General features: G+C 36.8%; 1 protein-coding gene across 1 annotated transcript in view; it reads right to left on the reverse strand.

Annotated features, from left to right (window-relative positions):
* Window positions 1–758: 758 nt before the first annotated feature.
* Window positions 759–18,730, reverse strand: part of SLC1A3 (solute carrier family 1 member 3) — a 65,663-nt gene continuing 47,691 nt past the window's right edge. Inside the window, exons 6-10 of the mRNA XM_051804782.1 lie at window positions 10,026–10,321; window positions 8,160–8,393; window positions 6,006–6,200; window positions 4,508–4,642; window positions 759–3,276 (exon numbers count right to left, since the gene is read on the reverse strand). Of these exons, the coding sequence (XP_051660742.1) occupies window positions 3,072–3,276; window positions 4,508–4,642; window positions 6,006–6,200; window positions 8,160–8,393; window positions 10,026–10,321 (1,065 nt within the window). The 3' untranslated portion in view covers window positions 759–3,071. The remainder of the gene's footprint in view (window positions 3,277–4,507; window positions 4,643–6,005; window positions 6,201–8,159; window positions 8,394–10,025; window positions 10,322–18,730) is intronic.

Consider the following 18,730-nt stretch of genomic DNA (forward strand, 5'->3'; position numbering starts at 1 on the left):
AAAAATTATGCTCATGTGCTTTGGAACACCATATCTTCTCTGATTTTTTTAACAATACTGTTTGCATTATATAGTATTTACAGTTAAAACACCACAGAAAAATTTAGAGAGGAAATTGTTTGGTGTTTTGCTGGTATATGTTTAAGAAGGCAGGACTTCTCTCTGTTGCCTCCATTTTCTCCAACCAACAGAACTTTCTAGATGCAGTGATTCAGCTCGTGTCTTTTATACCTTCTCAGAACTTCTCATGAGAGTCACTTCCATTAGAAGAGAACTACTAACTGGAGTTGCTGCCAAGTGAACCCTGACAGCATCACAACCCACTTCCATGAGAAAAACAGTGGATTGTTGAGGATGGCTGTAATGTTACAAAGCTGTAATGGGGCTTTACACCATCTATTTATATGCATCCAAAATGAACCGGCAATTTTGCAGCTGCTGCATCATTGAAAATGTAAATACATTTTTTTTCAGTATTTTGCAGATATCGATATGTGAATTTGAATGAACTTCAGTAGGAAAAATACTGGTTCTTTTAATTCTTAGTGTTCCTCCCTACCACACTTTACTTCTTTATTTTTGATCACAAAACTGTAAGCGCATATTTAAAGTAAGGAAGCCCTGCTATAGCCAAGTCCTGCTGCATAAAATGGCCTGAAATTCCTGAAATCCCATACTATGAGTTTCTCAGCCTTGAGTTTGTGTAAAGCTTCTGTTACAGAGCCTTTGAAAGAAATTCTAAATCACAATAAGAGCAGTAATGTAAAACTATTTTTATTGAAAATACATCTACAAAGTAATGTTTCTCAAACCACTCTGGGTGCATACCAATGCAAAACCAGTGGGGAATGGGGAAGGGAATCTTTCTATAATACCTGATTTCCATAAGAAACAACGTTAGTATAAAAAAAGATCACATTCTTTGTGACACAACTAATTTTTCTCAGCTGATGTCATAGAAAGACAGCCTTTTACATTGTCTTTGCAATGTATTTCCAAACAAAATCTTAACAAAAATTTAAAGTGTTATGCCATAAATTCTACAGTTAATGTTTATACACACATTCTGAATACAGTATCTATATAAAAATATCTCTAATTATATATCAGAAAATGCCAGTCTGTATCCTAGATTTGCATTTTGTTAGCCAAAAAAAAAAAAAAGAACAACCCATAAACCCATATTTTCTTTCTGTCAGAGATTCATTTAGAGTTTGCTTGGTTTGACTGCTCAATACTCTATATTAAACCCAGCTCAATTCATTCACTAGAGAGTTCTTGCTCATATTGTTCAGATTACTTAACTGGAGAAGATGGACAGGAGTTTTCAGTCCTAAAAACCAGTCTTGCCTGGGAAAAGATTTGCCTTCAACCAGCATGATGACATTTTCACTAGTTACTTGTATACCACCATATTATGGACTTCTAGTGACAGAAGCAACATATTCAATATTTTTTGAATGGCAGCTCGGACAATGCAAGGGAATCCTTCATTTCTATCATCAGAATTTTTTTGATAAGGAGAGGGAGAAAGAAGACAACAATTTTAATAAAACAGATCACTCAACACTATTATGCCTGTCAATATCTTTGTCTTTCTCCCGACTCTAACTGCATTACAAAACTTTTCAGTTTAATCTCTTTAATAATACAAGGTAAAAAAGAAAAAGTACATAATTTATATTTCTAGAAAGTGCTTCTTAAGGGAATAATCTTGAAATGAACAAAAAAGCCACAGGATTACAAATGCACTGTCTCCCTTTTTTCATTCTTTGCTTATCTACTCCCTGAAGGAAACCTACAGTATTGCATTTTAAAATAATTTCTAATTAAAATTTCAACATTTATTATAGTATTTACTATTTTGCAGTTTATATATTTTTCCTAGTAAAATGTATAAAAGCACCCATTAGTTTTACTTCCTAAGGGTTTGTTTGGTTTTTTCTTGGATGCTACTGATAAACACTCTAGGAATTCAAAATTTCACACTGAGATAGGGAGTCTTCTCCAGATGGAAAAATGTAAATCCAGTTAATTGCTCTATAATTTATTAGTGGTATGATGGAGAATTTGTGAGATTTCAATCAGAAAACCTCCAGTTAGTCTCAGGGATTTAGATTTAGAATCCATCTAATTTAGGATCTGAGCATCTCACCCTTCTGCACCTTCTACAGAAGGCTGGCATTGCCTTCTTATCATTGCTTATTAAGTAGATTTTTTTTTTCAAACTGAGGTGAAGACACATTTTCTGTCCCAGACTAGGGCCTTGCCCCTACAAACACTTCCACACATAGATTGTTCAGCTGGGTTGTGATGTTTAAATTATAGGAGTAAATCCAGACTGGAAGTACATACACGCATATTGTAAATGTTTGAGTCAGTGGGAGCCAACTAGGCTAAATTTTTATAAAGAACAGCTGAATCTAATGTGAAAAACAGTCTAGATAAAATAACTTTCTCAGAAATATTTCAACTCAGCTGGTAAAAGTGCTGATTTGGGGGTATTTCTTTTCTTTATTTATATATCTTCCCCCTTTTTATCCCCTCAATTAATCTCCTGCTTTTTTATTGTCCTGCTAGTATTTGAACAATAATATAACACTAGAGAAAAATAATCAGATAAAAAAGTAAAAGTCCTGTTAATTTACTTAGCTGGATGTAGTTATCAAGTTAGAAGTACTGATTGTGTGTTTAAAGATGTTAGGAATTTTGCAACAGGTATTTAAAAAAATAAAACCATTTTCAGGCTCTGTTATCTGTTTTTACTTTCCAGTTCATAAAAAAAAAAAAAGAGATTCACAGGACTGAGTAACATATACACAATCTCTTTTTTTATCCCCAGTTAGCATATGTCTAGCAGGACCACTGTTGTTGCCTGTTAATTTTTAAGTGGGAAGCCAACATATACCATGATCACTGCTAGTTTGGAATATATTTTCATTAATTCTTTCCAGTGCGAGCATAAAGGGAGAAATCAAGGAATAGATGAACTTGGTGAATTCAAGATATAAACGGCCGGAAAATTGTGTGATTTTCCACACTTGCAGTGTTGAACTCACGTTTTCTCTACCCTACATCTTGGTTTCACTATCTAATGGTTTCTCATTCTCATTTTCTTGGGAGATCAGCTGGTAGGGTTTCTTCATTTCATTCTCCTCTATCACAGAATTACCCATTTCAGCATCCCTGTTCTTCAGCTCATGCCGTGATAAATGTTCAACAATTCCTGCTCCGATGGAGTCTCCCAAGACATTTGTCGTGGTACGGAGACGATCCCTAAGGAAAAAGTAGTGAGTTAGTCTTGATTTCATCACTTGTTCAGGGAAGCATGCAGACTAGCTGTTAAAACTGCCTTTAAACAGTCACTAGATGAGCCACCTGTTATATATATATTCGCTAACCTGAACTGTTAATGCCATTATTTCTTCTACAGAAATTACCAAATATACTGGGATGTGGAGTCACAAAATGTATTACTACTCTTAGTAATCTGACAGCAAGAAACAGCCATGTGATGAGGATGGCAAAGGGACCACATGGCTTCTTGGAGGCATTTTGAGACTTTGGTGGTTTGGGTTTATATGCTCCGAACATGTAAGCCAATAATAATCTACCTTGTTATTTGTCTCGCGACCATAAACTATGATGAGCAATTTAGGGTGGAATTATGCTGAAATGACTCAAATTAAACTACAACAACTCAGCCCCCTTAGAGGGTTCTGCCCAGCAGATGTAGGACACAGCTTGATGAGAAGGGACTGGCACCATTATTAGATAAGCATCCACCCATATCAGGCTGTGGGCTTGTGGTTAGATAATCATTTGAAGACCTTATGTTCTGATAACAACACTGGGAACTTCTTACAGGGATCACTTGAAGAGACTGATGGGTAATAGGCCCTGGAAACCATGGATAATAGGTGTTAGGTGAGATAGAGGTTGGAGGAAACCTTCCTTTGATTTAGTTCCTGGACCTAAGGGAATTTGTACACTTACAGGTGTCTGTCAGTCTTCTACAGATAGAGGAATGGAAAAATTTAGGGGCAATACTTTGTGGTGGCTGGATAAAAGAGTTACACAACTATTTTTCATTTCTATGTCCATGGGGCAGACATATGAACCTTTCCCAGATTACATAGTCAGAAGGGCTGCAATTTGTTGGTTGGATTTGATTCAGTTCTGAGAAGAACTGAAGAAAAGGTTTTCATTGCATCCTACAAAAAACAGGCTAAAGCAATTCTTTGCTTCTTTAATTACAGTGTGCCTGTTACTACCCTAATGATAAAGGTTTCTAAGTAAACTTTCTGCATGCAAAAGGAATCATTAAGCAATACCCCTCACCATCTGCTCTATGAAAATACCATAAAAGCAAGAAATTGTGACTCTTTTAAACACTTGTTTCCAACTGCTTTCCACAGCAAAAAGATTGCACTACAGTCAGAATGTCCCTGGCTATTTCACTTCTAAATATTGTCTAAGCCTTTAATGACTCCATAAAAATACTTACAAGAACCAGTCCACTGCAATGATAAGAGTGATATCATCTGTAGGCAGACCTACTGATGTCAGCACAATGACCATGGTGACCAGTCCAGCTTGAGGAATGCCTGCAGCCCCAATACTGGCAGCTGTAGCGGTGATGCTGTGCAGAGAGATGGCAACAGCAATTAATTGACTTCCGCAATAAACTCTCTTTATCATCTGGCAAACTTTAAAACCAGATATGAAGCAAGTAGTAAAAAAAGATGAGCCCAGTCCCTTATCTGAACACCTCATAGCTGCAGGGGAGCGTGACTTTTGATCCGAAGTGTTTGCACTAAACCTTTATCCAGAAACCTCGCAACATGACTTTTTTAGTGTTAAATTCCCTACTAGATGCCAAGGGCCAGACAAAACATCATAGCCACATGTCCCAACCCACCGAAAAAACTCAGTCCACAAGCTCAAACATGTTAAAAGGAAAGCTGAGGAGATAATTCTGCCCTGGCAGATCTAAGGCAAGAACTTTTATTCTTTGTCCGTCTCACTATAACTTCATGCCAGGTGAAGTCTCTGTCCTCCAGCAGTTGGTGTTCTGCCATCAGAAAAGCTGCCAGAAACCCTGAATCATACAGTCTAGTGACTTAGGAGAAATATGCTTGTTCACACCTGGTTTAGGAAGAATTTGTTTTGTCAGGTGGTTTGCCAGGGAGCAGTCTAGTAGTAATGAATGTGAAACTATTACCACAGAGTGTGAAAGCAGAGTTTTGCCTTATGTTAATGTGTATTGAAATAAACTGGTGGTTTTTGGAGAGAGAACCACTGTAACTGAACTTTCAGTCTTCCTGTGTGATAAATACATGTCTCTTTGTCCTACAGCGTCCATCTCTCCCCTTGCTGACATTCCTTTAATCTACACATGTGCCCGTCACCCTTTTCTCTTAAACTATGATAAATATAACAAAATTAATGCAGATCAGTTATCACTGAGTGCTAATCAGTGGGTTGTTTGTTGTTCTATTTCAAACAAGACGACTCGTGTGCTTGAAAACATACCTATCTTCTCTGTTCTTATCTATATTACTGCTCCTTACACAGCTTGCCCCTGCTTGTATCCTGAGACCATCAGGACTAGGAAAACACTACCTCTCCCAGCTCTAACACCGTGATGCTTTTATGCTACAGCTTTGTACATGCTCTATAAGTTACCTGGTACTGATTGTAAGTATATAGCTCCCAAGAGCTGCATGAGTTCTTTAGAAAGAAAAACTTGAAAGTAAATAAGAACTTTCTTGTTGACTTCATCGAGTGCAGTGACAGGTGTCCTGTTACAGTTTTTTGAAGGTTTACCTAAAGGAAAATATGTACTGGGGGCCCTTTCCTGTGCAGAAGATGTAAATAATTACAGGTATTCAGTTACTGTAGCAGTTCCTTGTTTTCAGCTCTAGATGCTAATCCCACATAAACCAGCAAGAAGTCCTCACAAAGGTGCTTTTATGAAATGTAAGTAATAATGGCTTCCATACCTGATTGTGATAATCTGCCCGAAGTTCAGCTCAAAGTTGTTAACCTGTGCAATGAAAATTGCAGCCAAAGCCTCATATAAAGCAGTTCCATCCATGTTAATTGTAGCACCAACTGGTAGTACAAATCTTGTAACTCGTTTGTCCACTCCATTTATTTCTTCTAGACACTTAAAAGTAACAGGTAGTGTTGCAGAACTGAATCAAAAATAAAGAAGGTAATATGTCATATAAATTCTATAGAGAGGGAAAGAAAAGACTGTCACACATTATGATTGCAAGAAATGCCTTAATTTTTTTTGTGATCTACCAGAATATTTTTGTTTTTCAAATGCAAAGGCTGGATTTAAGCACTGCACTTAAACGAAAAGTCTGAATTTAGGGTGAAGATTCTCTTAATGCTTTTATAAACTTTTCCCAATGGTTAATAACTGTCATTCTCTATGCAGTCCCTCATCTGAATGTGTCTAAGTTCAGTGTTTTGTTACAAGAGTCTTCTGCTAGGCAGAGGAATCGATTTAAAAATTCCTGCTCCTCACTTCTATGTCGTGGAGCTGTGACTGAATCATCCTTAAGCACTGTTTTTTTGAAATTATACAAATTCATTATTCAATTCTTCAGATTATTCAATCCTTCAGTAAAAAGCATTCTTTCTCTTATTTACTTGCTGGCTCCTCTGGAAAGGGCATTTTGATCAATGGTTGCATTACTTCACCACTTACAGTTTAACAGCAGTAGGTAGCTAAGCACCACACAGCCACTCACTCACTTGCCTCCACACCCTAGCAATAGCTGGAACATCAGTGTGGGATCACTGTGGATTTGGACACAAATCTAAAGCATGGTGCCATATGAGCAGCTATGGAGAAAGTTAACTCTGACTAAGCCAGGCCTCGTATTTCTACATCTGATTACAACAAAGTAAAGAAGTTTTTCAAGACACAACAATTCAGATTACTCTGTCTCTTCTAGACACTCAAAAGTAACAGATAGTGTTGCAGAACTGAAAATAAAGAAGGTAATATGTCATATAAATTCTATAAAGAGGGAAAGAAAAGACTGTCACACACATGAAATCTTTTCACAAGTGAAATCTTCATTGCTAACTACTTAACAGACTGTCAAGTCTTAGAAAACTCAATCAATATTGATAAAATACTGACAAAAAGTAAAGAAGGGCTATGAAAGATTCCACTCCAGGTGGAATGTCTAACAAAAACTGGAACATACCCTCTTAACACTATTACTGTTAGCCACCAAAGTTGTAGTTTTATTTTATTTTCTCTTAAGCTATGTTGACTAGTGTATGTTTTATTTTATTTTTAAAATAATTTTTAATCAATTTCTCTTTCAGGCATTCCACTTTTAGGCATTCCCAGATTTGCAGGGATTGATATCAAAATGTCAAATGTGAAATTGTCCCTCTCTCCCATTACACGGTTAGAATTTTTTAGTCCTCAAAAGCTTTTTCAGTGATACAAAACTAAATCAGATTCTACATTAATGGTCACACTTGCTTCTCCTCCAGATGTTCAAAATAATACCAAACACCAGGGACTTGAATTTAGCATTACAGAATATCTAACTTAAAACACCTGTCTTTAAGGGAAACTTTTAAAAATCTTTTAAAATAGAAGGTGTTTTATGAAAGGTCATGTGGCACAGAAATGTACATTTCATTATAGTAATGTTTCCTTTCATTTTTAATTCATATAGTGTACCTATGACCTCATCAACAGAGCAAAAGTGGCATTCCTATTGCAGGTTCTATATCCATTATTGGCTATCAGGATTTTTAGCACAGAATGTCAGCTGCCAGTAAGAATCCCCTCTGAACTTTCCAGTTTGCTGCTCCATTTTGCCATGTAATCCTTTACCAGCTGTATCCTCTACAAGCAAGCCAGCACACACTACCTAAAAATATCAGACACCAAGACTTATCAAAGTCACAAGGGTTCTGGCCATACAGTCTGCATCACTGAAGAGATTCATTTAACCTCTAGGAAACAGAGTTTGAGTCAGAATCAGAGAGCAGTAGAACTGAAATACAGTACCCAAGTGAACACTTGAATACAGAGTTCACTAAACGTGAGGTAAAACTGTTCCTCAAACCAGTAATACTATAATAAAAATACAGCTTTAAAATATTGTGTTTACCTGGAAGATGTTCCCACAGCTGTGACTAATGCCTGGATTAAGCCTCCAATAAATACCCATGGGTTCTTACGAGTGATCACGAAGTACAGAAGAGGTAGGACAATGACAGCGTGAATCAGCAAACCGATGATGACTGTCACAGTATACATGGCGAGCTGGCCACCGATCACACCCATATCTTCCATCTCAACAATTTTTCCAGCAATCAAGAAGAGAATTCCAAGCGGAGCATACCTGCAAATAAGAAATCAAATCAGCATTACTGAGCAAAGTAATTTACTGAGCAGATTCACTCCCCCAGCCACACTGTGTTTATATGCATGCATGAATGTAGAACTGCACTGCTACAATACTCCCATGCAGGAGCAGTTCAAGAGTTTAACTCTTCAACTTCCAACAGTTCAACCCAGAATAAACCACAGCAGTGAATTTTTCTGGTGGGCTTCAGTGGATTCAGGATCTGGTAAGGATTTCAAGACATATAGCATGCCTACAGACATGTAGGGAGATGAATTCTCTTTGGAATTCAAGAGTAATAAAGTTGGTTTAGCCAATTCTGTTATAGTTCTGTCTGTGTGAACGAAGGCTCAGCCAGTGTGGTTGCAGTCTATGCCAAGCACCAGTTCTATTTCAGTGCTGTTTCCCATGTTGTTCGGGAAGGAACCCACACAGAAGTCTGATAACCTCTGAAGATTTCAAGCTGCCTCTGGCCATGCTATATTTCATCCATCAGGGCACTGAATAAATATATTCTTCAGCATGAAGACATCTGTATGACAAAGGTTGGCTGTATTATGCAACAGCAACAAAGGAGGTATGAACTGCTTTTCTGTATCAGGAAGCACAGCTAGAGGTGAAGAAAGAGCTACTGTTGAGCATAAAACTTCAACATAATTCTGCTGCAGTGATACTTTTGGTACAGACTTATTTCTATAAATGTCCACTTGTCTTCTCACACTAAGACATCACAGAACAAAATCTATCCACCGTATCACAATTTCTCTTTAAGACATCAAATCCATTTAGAAATTTATCTGATGTAGCAACGCTCATCCTCTGCTTTGTAATTTTAAGCACACTGTAAAGGAGAAAAGATGTTTGTTTTGTATAAATGTGATCTGGAAGAACAGAATTTTAGATACTGGAGCAAATATACTTATTTTTAGTTTTGTATCAATACTGCAACACGTGTGCTCTTGGACAGGCTTCTGGAGTTGATTTGGGGTTCTTTCTGTGGTAAAGAAGGCAACAAGATGTAATTTCTTTTCATAATTAACTTTCTACCTGGCAAATAATGAATCTTAATTGTTGAAAATATTTCCCACCTTGAGGGAAAATGTATTTGTTTTATTTACTTAGTGAACACTATAAAGGAAGTAGGAACAGTATGTATATGTGTGAGCAGTGCAGCTGTGATGCAAGGACATCCACATCCACTACACAGCTACGGGAATCAGTTGTGTTGGAAACCGATGATAGCAAGGTCTTGCTGCCTAGAAATAAGATTGTGGGGGAGGTCTGTTGGTTTCCTTTAATGAAGTCAGATCAGGGTATAAGGAAACTTCAAAAGCATACTGCTGTGACTGTTACCTTTATGAAGACATAAGATACAAGTGTAGTAACTTCTGACACAGACCCTGATTTTTCTCATGTTGAAAGTGAAACCCTATGAAAGAGTTGGTGTGCTTGGGCAAACCACTGAGGTAGAGCATTACAGCTCTTGAGTTCACTTGTGAAAAAAGCTACAAGGCAGATACACCTTACTGTCTGACTTTCTGCCAAGCAGACTCCTGCTACCCAGTGCCTGATTGTGATGAAAAAATATTGTTAGTAACTTAAAAAGGAATTTATCAAAGAGGCACTTACCACATGATTAGAGCTACCAATCTCATGATAGCCTCATTAAGGCTATCAAAGAAGTCTTTCAATGCCTGACCTTGCTCCCTCATGCTTCCAATCACCAGGCCAAAGCTTATTGAGAAAACCACCAAGCCAAGGGCATTCACTCCGTTTACAGAACCTGGAACAGGAACTATTTCCTCTCTCATTCGGGTGAGGGCTTCCATTGCTTCTGACACATTGCTTATTATGGAAGTCACTGTGGATGTGTCATTGGGTGGAATAGCTACTTTGAACTTTCTCTTTTCATAGTTAGTTTTGAACTGTTAAAACAAAACAAAAGAAAGACAGAAATTCTGTGAATCACAGCAGACAAAGGTTGAAATCACAAATTAAATTAACATTTACAGTCGTAGGACATTTGAATTCTTTGCATAACATTTCTAGGTAAAATGTACTGTGATGAAGACCTGGCTTTCCTGAAAGTAACAAAAATCCATATTAACTTCATAGAGCTAAAACTTCACCTTTAGCTACTAGGACTCATTTTCTCATAAATGTCACAGTCAAAGATGCAGATTTGTCCTGCTTCTGAGTTTTGTGACAAAGTTATTTATTCTTAGTTTGCATTTTTATAAATTGCTATTTTTCCCAACAACAAAATTCCAGCTACTAAGTAAATGGGTCTTTTTTTTGCACAGCTAAAATATTTTCATGTCCTCTGGAGTTTCTTTATTTGTTCATCTTTTTGAATTTATAATTCAAATAATTAGACCAAAGCTGACTTAAATACAACATACCTCTTTTTTCCTTTACTATGTCAAAGCCATTACAAGTCACCACTTCTCTTAATTAAGAAAAGTATTTCTCTTTAAATGGTTCCATTATGGAACAGACAAATCAATTTCAAAATCTCAAACCCCAAATGTCTGCTTTTAAAAACAGTCTTTCACCCCCTAATATTTTTCCAAAGAGAAATATACATCCTGAGTATTTCTATCTGGGCTCAAAAAGCCCTGCAGGTCTGTGCTGATTAAATTCTGTCGAACACAAACAATGTTAAATTTCACTAGTAAAATATTTCTTATGTGACTCAGGATGTTAATTATCCCATTAAAGCAGCTGGTTATTCTGGAAGGTTATTCAGCAACTTTGGATTTTTATTCCTTTGCAACTACCAAAAAAAGACAAATATTAAGAGCTGTTGTGTCACTAGTGATATATGGAGATCGCTGCACACTCCAAAAGTATTTGTGTGATATGAAGTACTTAGCACTAAGATGGGAAACCTGAATCATCACCTTTCAACACTGATCTCATTTTTTTTCTATGCTGGAATAGTTTTATGCACTCCTTCCACGTATCTGATGTATCCCCCTGAATGTTCTGTCTTTCAGAATGTCACATAAAACTGCTTAAAAACCATTTATGAAAAGTTTCTGAATAATATGTAGCAGAACACATCTCCATGAAGGTCAAATATATTTGAGTTTTGAATGAAATTTACTTAAAATCTTTTAAGATTTGGGCTGTAGTTAGAGAAGTCATCTGAGCTGTTTGAACAGTTGGCTGATAAAGAAAAGCCCAGTTTCACTTCCTCACCCACTCACACCCACCCTGTGATAATTCTTGTCTGATGTCTTAGTGAGCTGATTCTACTTTTTAAATTGGCAGAAATGTTACTAAGCAAAAAAGTGGCCACTTTTCAGGTGAAAGCTATGCAGGTGAATCAGCTCTCAATGACTTCTCACAGAGAAGGAAAAATCACTGAGCCTGGAACTACACAGCTGGGGAAGGAGGGCTGGGATTGCCTCTTTAGGTGACAGAGAGGTATTAGGAGTGTAAATGGAAATGTAACATAAGTGCTCAACAAAGTGTTTTTTCTTCGGTCTTGTCATGAATATTAAAATACTGGCTAGCATGCTCCTTTTTCTTTCTCTTTTTATCTACAGGTATGGTAATTGTGTTATATGTGTATTTTTATTACTGTTTTCTGTAGGAAAAAAAACTTAGGTGCAGATTTATTAATGCAAATATCTGAAGGGTGTAACCATGCTGGACTTGCAGGCATACTAGTTTAGATAAATGTAGAAGAGCAAGCTGTTTAATGAGGTCTGGAACAATGAAGCCTGGAATTAAAGCCTAATCTCCTACAAAATTTCCTCCTCATTTCCCACTTTCCCTAGCACATCACAACTGCTTTGCTCCTGACTCTTCTCTGTTACCCTCAGGTCCTAATCTCATTCCTACCTATTTGACTAGGTCAAAAGTACATGTGGTGCAGCTGTTCAGCAGTGCTGGATGTGCCTGATTGGCTGCTGCCTGTTGGAACAAGCCACCAGCTATGTCATAAACTGCTTTTCCTTCAGCGGAAGCACAGTCTTGATTTGCCTGAGAACTGCACCCCTCATGCCAAATTATGTTGGAATTGGCCATGGTGCTCAACAATTATGGCAGGGGGCTGAGAGAACGTTGGGCTTTACAGGGGAGAAAGCACAATCACATGAAGTTTCTTACCTTTAAAACATAAGTTAGAAATAATTTTAGGTTGTAACAAGCACACTCCTACATTTTGTGCTCATTCTGGAATTCTGTCACAGAAGGAACATGCTTCTAATTCTTTATTAGTTAAGTCTCTTCTGGTATAATATGGATTTTAGGACCTCACTTAGGAAAGTCCTTTTCCATTTCAGCTACTAGACTGGTACACAGAGATGTAGATCTTATCTGTTAACTCACCTTATTCATCAGACTTAAGTATTCAGAAATATTGCTAGGGAGAAGAGTCTTTCTGGAACGCTTTCCAGAGAAGTGGAGAAACAATCTATTTAGCGTGAGATTCAAAATGGTATCCTAAGCAACAGGAACCAGAGCAACTTTATTTGGTCTGGAATATTTCCTTGAGCTGGTCTTTCTTTCATTATAGCTAAATGAGCTCAAGGAGAACTATGTGGATGTGTCTGTCTTCTTGTGCCCAAACCTGTATCAAAAGTCATGAGAAGTTTGCTGGTGAAGGAAAAGAAATCAAGGAAAACCAAATACAGGAAATGCAAAGGAGGTATCCACTAAGAAAAAAAAGTGTAGATTGAGCTTTACTCTTATTACTGCTTTTTAAAATGACAATAAAGGCAAAACACAAGATTGCTTGACCTTCACAAAACATATTTTCTGTACGTGAAATGGTGGAAAGACCAACTGCTTATAGTAAATGACCGAATAAAAGACCACCTTCAAGATGTTAGAAAAGGTTTTGAAATAGATGAGGGAATAGCAGTGTTGACTATTACTGCTCTGCAGAGCAACTGGTAGCAAAAGATAATTTTGTGAGCTTTTATGACGTTCCTACATTCAGCAGATCTCTATCTCAGTGGGAATCAGAGTTATTAGCCGTTCATGTAGCTCAAACTGAGAGTTTAATGTCACATTGTGATTCTGCTGATCCTCGTTCCTTTTCAACATTCAGAAATGGAAGAAATTAGACAAAATAAAACTGCTCATTAAGAGTGTCAGAAGAGAGACTAGAGCTCCACACACTGATAGTATGTGATGGGCTAGACAACATCACTGAAATCTGTAATTTCTGAGGATATTTGGTGCATCATGTCTCCAGTCAGAGATATTTTTTCCTGGTAAGATTTTAGATGCAAAATACTCATGATATTTTCTTAATTTAATGTATCTACAACAACTGAAGAGCAAGATAAATATTATTTGAACATATTAATTTGAATACCTCTCTATGAACAACCTTATCTGCAAAAAATAATGCATTTCTGGACTTTTTTTTTGGTAAGACATGGTGGTAATGAACAACTAACAAACAACTTTAAAATTAATTTTAATTAAGTTAGCTCATTATGAAATAGACAATACATTTTTATTGCATAATCTAATGAACCAGTTGTTTACATTTTGATTATTGTGTTGTTTTCATTAGTGATACAGTATAGCCACAGTCATTTGAGTTGGATATATCAAGGACTTTTGAAGAAGCAGCATTGTAACATGACAGTAGCACATTCAGGTGGTTAATTTGCAGAGAAGGTAATTGCACAGGTAGCTGTTCTGAAAACTCATAAATCACTGTAGTAATTTACTTTGAAATAATGCAATTAGCACTGTCTGTGCTAAATCTGTACGATGATGCTATGTTTAGTGAAATAAGATTTTAAAAGCAACAAGTTTTCTTAAATGCAGCCCTAAAAAATTAAAAGAAATGAAAATAAGGCAGTAGTACTCTGTCTTCCTAATTATTTTTTTCTTTGCTTTCCATATGGATATGTGTGAAAACATTCTAAATTTTCTGCAGAAGAGCTGATGACACAAGTCATCAGCCAAACTTATCACGAGGAATAGACAGCATATATCATTTAGTGTTCATTTCTGAACGTGTGATTAATACTTCCAGTACCCTTGATGAGGGCAATTTCAGGAAGGAATATGTAATTAGAAATAGCTCAGAAGAAATGCAGTTATCAGGCAAAGTTCTTCAAGCTTATGACAGCATCAAATCCCACCTATTCACAATAGAATGACTCCCTCCAAATTGTTAGACTTTGTTTCTCTTTAGATCCCAAGTTCACTCGTTTTTCTTTCATCTTTTAATAGAGCCCAGAGCACAGCAGGAGGAACAAGCAGTTAAGAAACAGTATCTGCTTAATAAGCAGACTTCTGCCCACTGCTCAGCCCCAGGCTAGACAGCATTTTTGAATTTAGCAAAGAAAGAGAAATGAAGAAAGAATGGCCAGAGCTGAAAGATAAATCCAAAGATTTTTAGATATCCCTAAAGTGGGGGTGAATGCAGAGGCACAGAGGAAATTTTGACCAAAGTAGTCTAGTTTCAGGTAAGTGTGGAATACTTACCTGCAGTCAATCTAACTATATTCTCCTGTTACTGATAAAAATCACAAAATCCTTGCATGATCAGTGCATAGTGAAGATCACAACACATCACACGGAAATAAGCAGCATCAGGAAGTGTGCTGTTTGGATTAATGAAGCTGCTGTTTAAAAATCAGCCTGAGAAAGCTTTGTTACTCAAAGAGTACTTTGCCTCAGTCTTCACTGTCTGCCCATCTGGCTTCCCACATCTCTCAAGCACCTGAATCTCCAGGTGGAATTTGGAAGAGCAAAGTTCCTCCCAGTGTAAGCAAAGAGAAGGTTTGAAACCACCCGATGAAACTGAACGGGAGCCTATGGGATCTCACAACATGCATTCCAGGGTCTGGAGGGAACTGGCTGGTGTTGCCAAACCACTCTCTATCGTGTTTGAAAAGTCATGGCAGTCATGTGAAATCCCTGGTGACTGGAAAAAGCGAAAAATCTTCAGGAAAGAAAATGTTCAAAGAAGGAGAAGGAGAAGGAGAAGGAGAAGGAGAAGGAGAAGGAGAAGGAGAAGGAGAAGGAGAAGGAGAAGGAGAAGGAGAAGGAGAAGGAGAAGGAGAAGGAGAAGGAGAAGGAGAAGGAGAAGGAGAAGGAGAAGGAGAAGGAGAAGGAGAAGGAGAAGGAGAAGGAGAAGGAGAAGGAGAAGGAGAAGGAGAAGAAATAGCAAGGGGAGATAGCTTCGCCTCACAGGCTTGTTAGGAAAGTAAAACCAGGAAAGGGAATCCAAAGGATGAGGAACAGTTGAAAATTTAGGAAGATCTTTCCCAGATATATCCTAAGGTCCCAGTCTTCCTTAATGACTACTCTTCTACAAGCAGCAATCCTATAAAAGCTTTTCCATCTAGAAGCCCTCTCTACCTTGGTTACTCTCTCCCCACAGTTCCATTTAATTTTGCACGTTTCAGTGGGTTCCAGTACAAGTCTCTGACAGGAAAGAAACCTGCCCTAAGAATGTTGTAAGACAGAATGTGCACATCTGATCTACCAAAAGATGTGATTTGAATTCTGAGTGCATATTCCAGAGGTGGTTTCCAGGTGTGTGAAGCTGTGGATCAGTATTACACCTTTGACTGTGGACAACTGTGAGTGTATATGTACAGTGTGTTTTGTGTTTGGGCCAGCCAACATCTGGTTATAGAACCAGATTAGTGCCAGATGGATCATCCTTCTTCATAAGTCTTCTGAAAAAAATATGAAAAAGTGGATGGAAACTTTTGAAAAGAAAGTTATGGGGTCAGATGTACAAAATCATCTGGATACCTAGCAATCTTACTCACTTGTAAACTACTTTTTTAGTTTAAAAAATCTGCTATAACAAAATAAATTTTACCTAAAAATGTAGGATTTGGTACTGAATTCAAATACATAAAAGTATTAGTATGACAGATTTAAAATCCTGGTATTTCAGTAAGTGTAGCTGTTGCTGAATGTCAGTAAAAACTTTCACTAAACATTTCCTGGTTTTCAAACTACTTTTTAGAAATCTCCTTAAGCTGTAAAGCACATGAGAAATACAATATACTTAATGTAAACAGAATCTGCAGGACATCTTTAATTAAGAACATAGATTTAGAACTGCTAGTCACTGAGTCAAGTTTCCTGTTGCTGTAGGATACTTTATGAAAAGAACTTTTTTAAGCTGTGTGGTAAAACTGTTGAAGTGCTCCTATGACTCCTAATTGAAGACTTTTCCAGGACCTCACCTTTAAGTAATGGAAGATAAAAACCTTACCAATTCCTGCTCTAAATTCAGTAACACAGATTTCTCTTTCTTTTCGCATAAACATTTTTCTTTATCTTACTCAGCTCTGTTGCCAGTTTGGTTTTGTACTTGAATAGTTTCTAAATCAGTATCCTCTTTGCTTTATACGTTCTGTTCTTTCAATAATCCCAATAAAATAATATAACAATAACTCCTCTCTCCATTGTGTTAATTTAGTCTATGAATGAAAAAGCTGAAGATATTCAGTATTCTAGATGGTCACATTACTCCAGCTTTAGTTTCTGTCTTGGTGTTCTGTCACCTAATATATCCTAGAGCTGAATTAGAGGAGGATTAATTTTTTTTCTTTTTTGTCTTTTTGACGGTAACTTGCTATGTCAAAGTAGAAATTACTGTTAATTTCTAAATGTTTATTTCACATGTGATGGAGAGCTACAAGGAGATAATCAAACATGCCAATGTCTGCAAGAGCTGACTCATTTTGTTGCTTTGACTCCACAGTATTGCAGTGTGCCAGTGAAATGCCACCTTTCGTGGTATTTGTCACATATCTCAATACAAAGTGCTTGGACTTTCTTGTCATCTGTAAATTTAATTGTGTGTATCTTATGGCAACGTCATTCACAAAAATATCAACTGAAGTATGCCCAGTCTTCCAGCAACTTCCATTGCTATCTCCACAAATTTTACAATTCTTACAATACTCTTATCCCCTACTCAACTATTTCACTTTCCTCATATCAAAAACTTTTGTCAGAAGTCTAAAGAAATGTGATACATTACCTTTCTCTGCCACAAAAGAACAAAAAACCAAACCAAAACAAAAAAGGCAAAAGAGAAAACCACAATCAACAAAAAAAAACAACCAAAAAGCCAACCAACCAAGCAAAGAAAACCTAAGTGAAAACCAAGACCAAATCAAAACACAGAAAAGGGAAATGAGCAATACTATGGAAAAAAAGATGGTACAATCTCTGTTTCGGATATCAGTGGGGTTTTTTGTCGGTTGGGGGTTTTCTGTTTGTTTTGTTTTGTTTTGTTGTTGGTTTTTTTTGTTGGTTTTTTTATATCCTTCAGTATAACTGAGATCAAGCTAATGGCTTGTTATCTGCTTAAATCAATTCCCAAATCCTTCTGAAACTGCAATCTGAAAGACACTTTGGTTGCTTTCAAGAGCTATAGATAATAACTTCCCAACTTGAGAGATTTATGAAAAATAGTTGCTGCTAGAGCTGTAACTTAATGCCCTAATTATTTCATTGTTTTGAGATAAAGATCATATCATTCCTGTACTTTATTACATTAAATTATTTGAATTTTTTTTCTAGTTTAAATATAAACTTTTGTATTTCCATACTGTTCTTCTGCATCACTCTACTGAGGCCATCAACATCCTGGCTGAAGACAGAGGCACAGCATTTATTAGTTTTGGACTTGGGTCTGGTTTATCTTTAATCTTTAATCTAGAAATCTTTAATGCAGGAATTCACTGCTTTTTATTGATTTCTGTTTATATAGCCAAAGATAATGCTACAATTTCTTTTCAATTCTTCTGCAAGATGTAACTCAGCTGGACTTTGGAAAGTATCTACTTTATCCTCTTACTTCTTGACCTCCACATTTCAGCTTTTCTTTATTGTTACAGCAGTAACTGGCGAATAACAGTTCAAGGCTGTCTGGGAGGTCAATATGAAGCAATTAGAACATAGAAACACAAATTACAGGTTTCACTAAATCTTAAAAAAAAAAGAATGTAGCTGGTTACTACTATTTTCTTTGTAGAAGAGCTAAGGTTAAGGCCAGAATAATGGTAGAATTTAGGAAGCAACACAGAAAAAGCACTCCTATGAACTCCCACTATAGGTGACAGGAAGTCCCCCCCATTTGCTTTTGTTTTTAATGTCCACAACATGTTTCTTTCTGCTTTGAATCTATGCATGTTCCTCACATGACATTCTTGAACGTCTTCCAGTCTTTGTGCAGATGGTGCATATCTCAGTATCTCCCAGTTTAACATGACACTGTTTTTGAAAAGCAAATTCTGTACTGACTTTAGTGAACCCTTCTTCAGACTTAAAAATTTGACATTTTGAAAAAACCTTATTTTCTGATTTGTCAAGCCAGG

This window comes from Manacus candei, unplaced genomic scaffold (assembly GCF_025592945.1).
Source record: "Manacus candei isolate 608988 ecotype Guabito, Panama unplaced genomic scaffold, ASM2559294v1 h1tg000061l, whole genome shotgun sequence".
Taxonomy (NCBI): Eukaryota; Metazoa; Chordata; class Aves; order Passeriformes; family Pipridae; genus Manacus; species Manacus candei.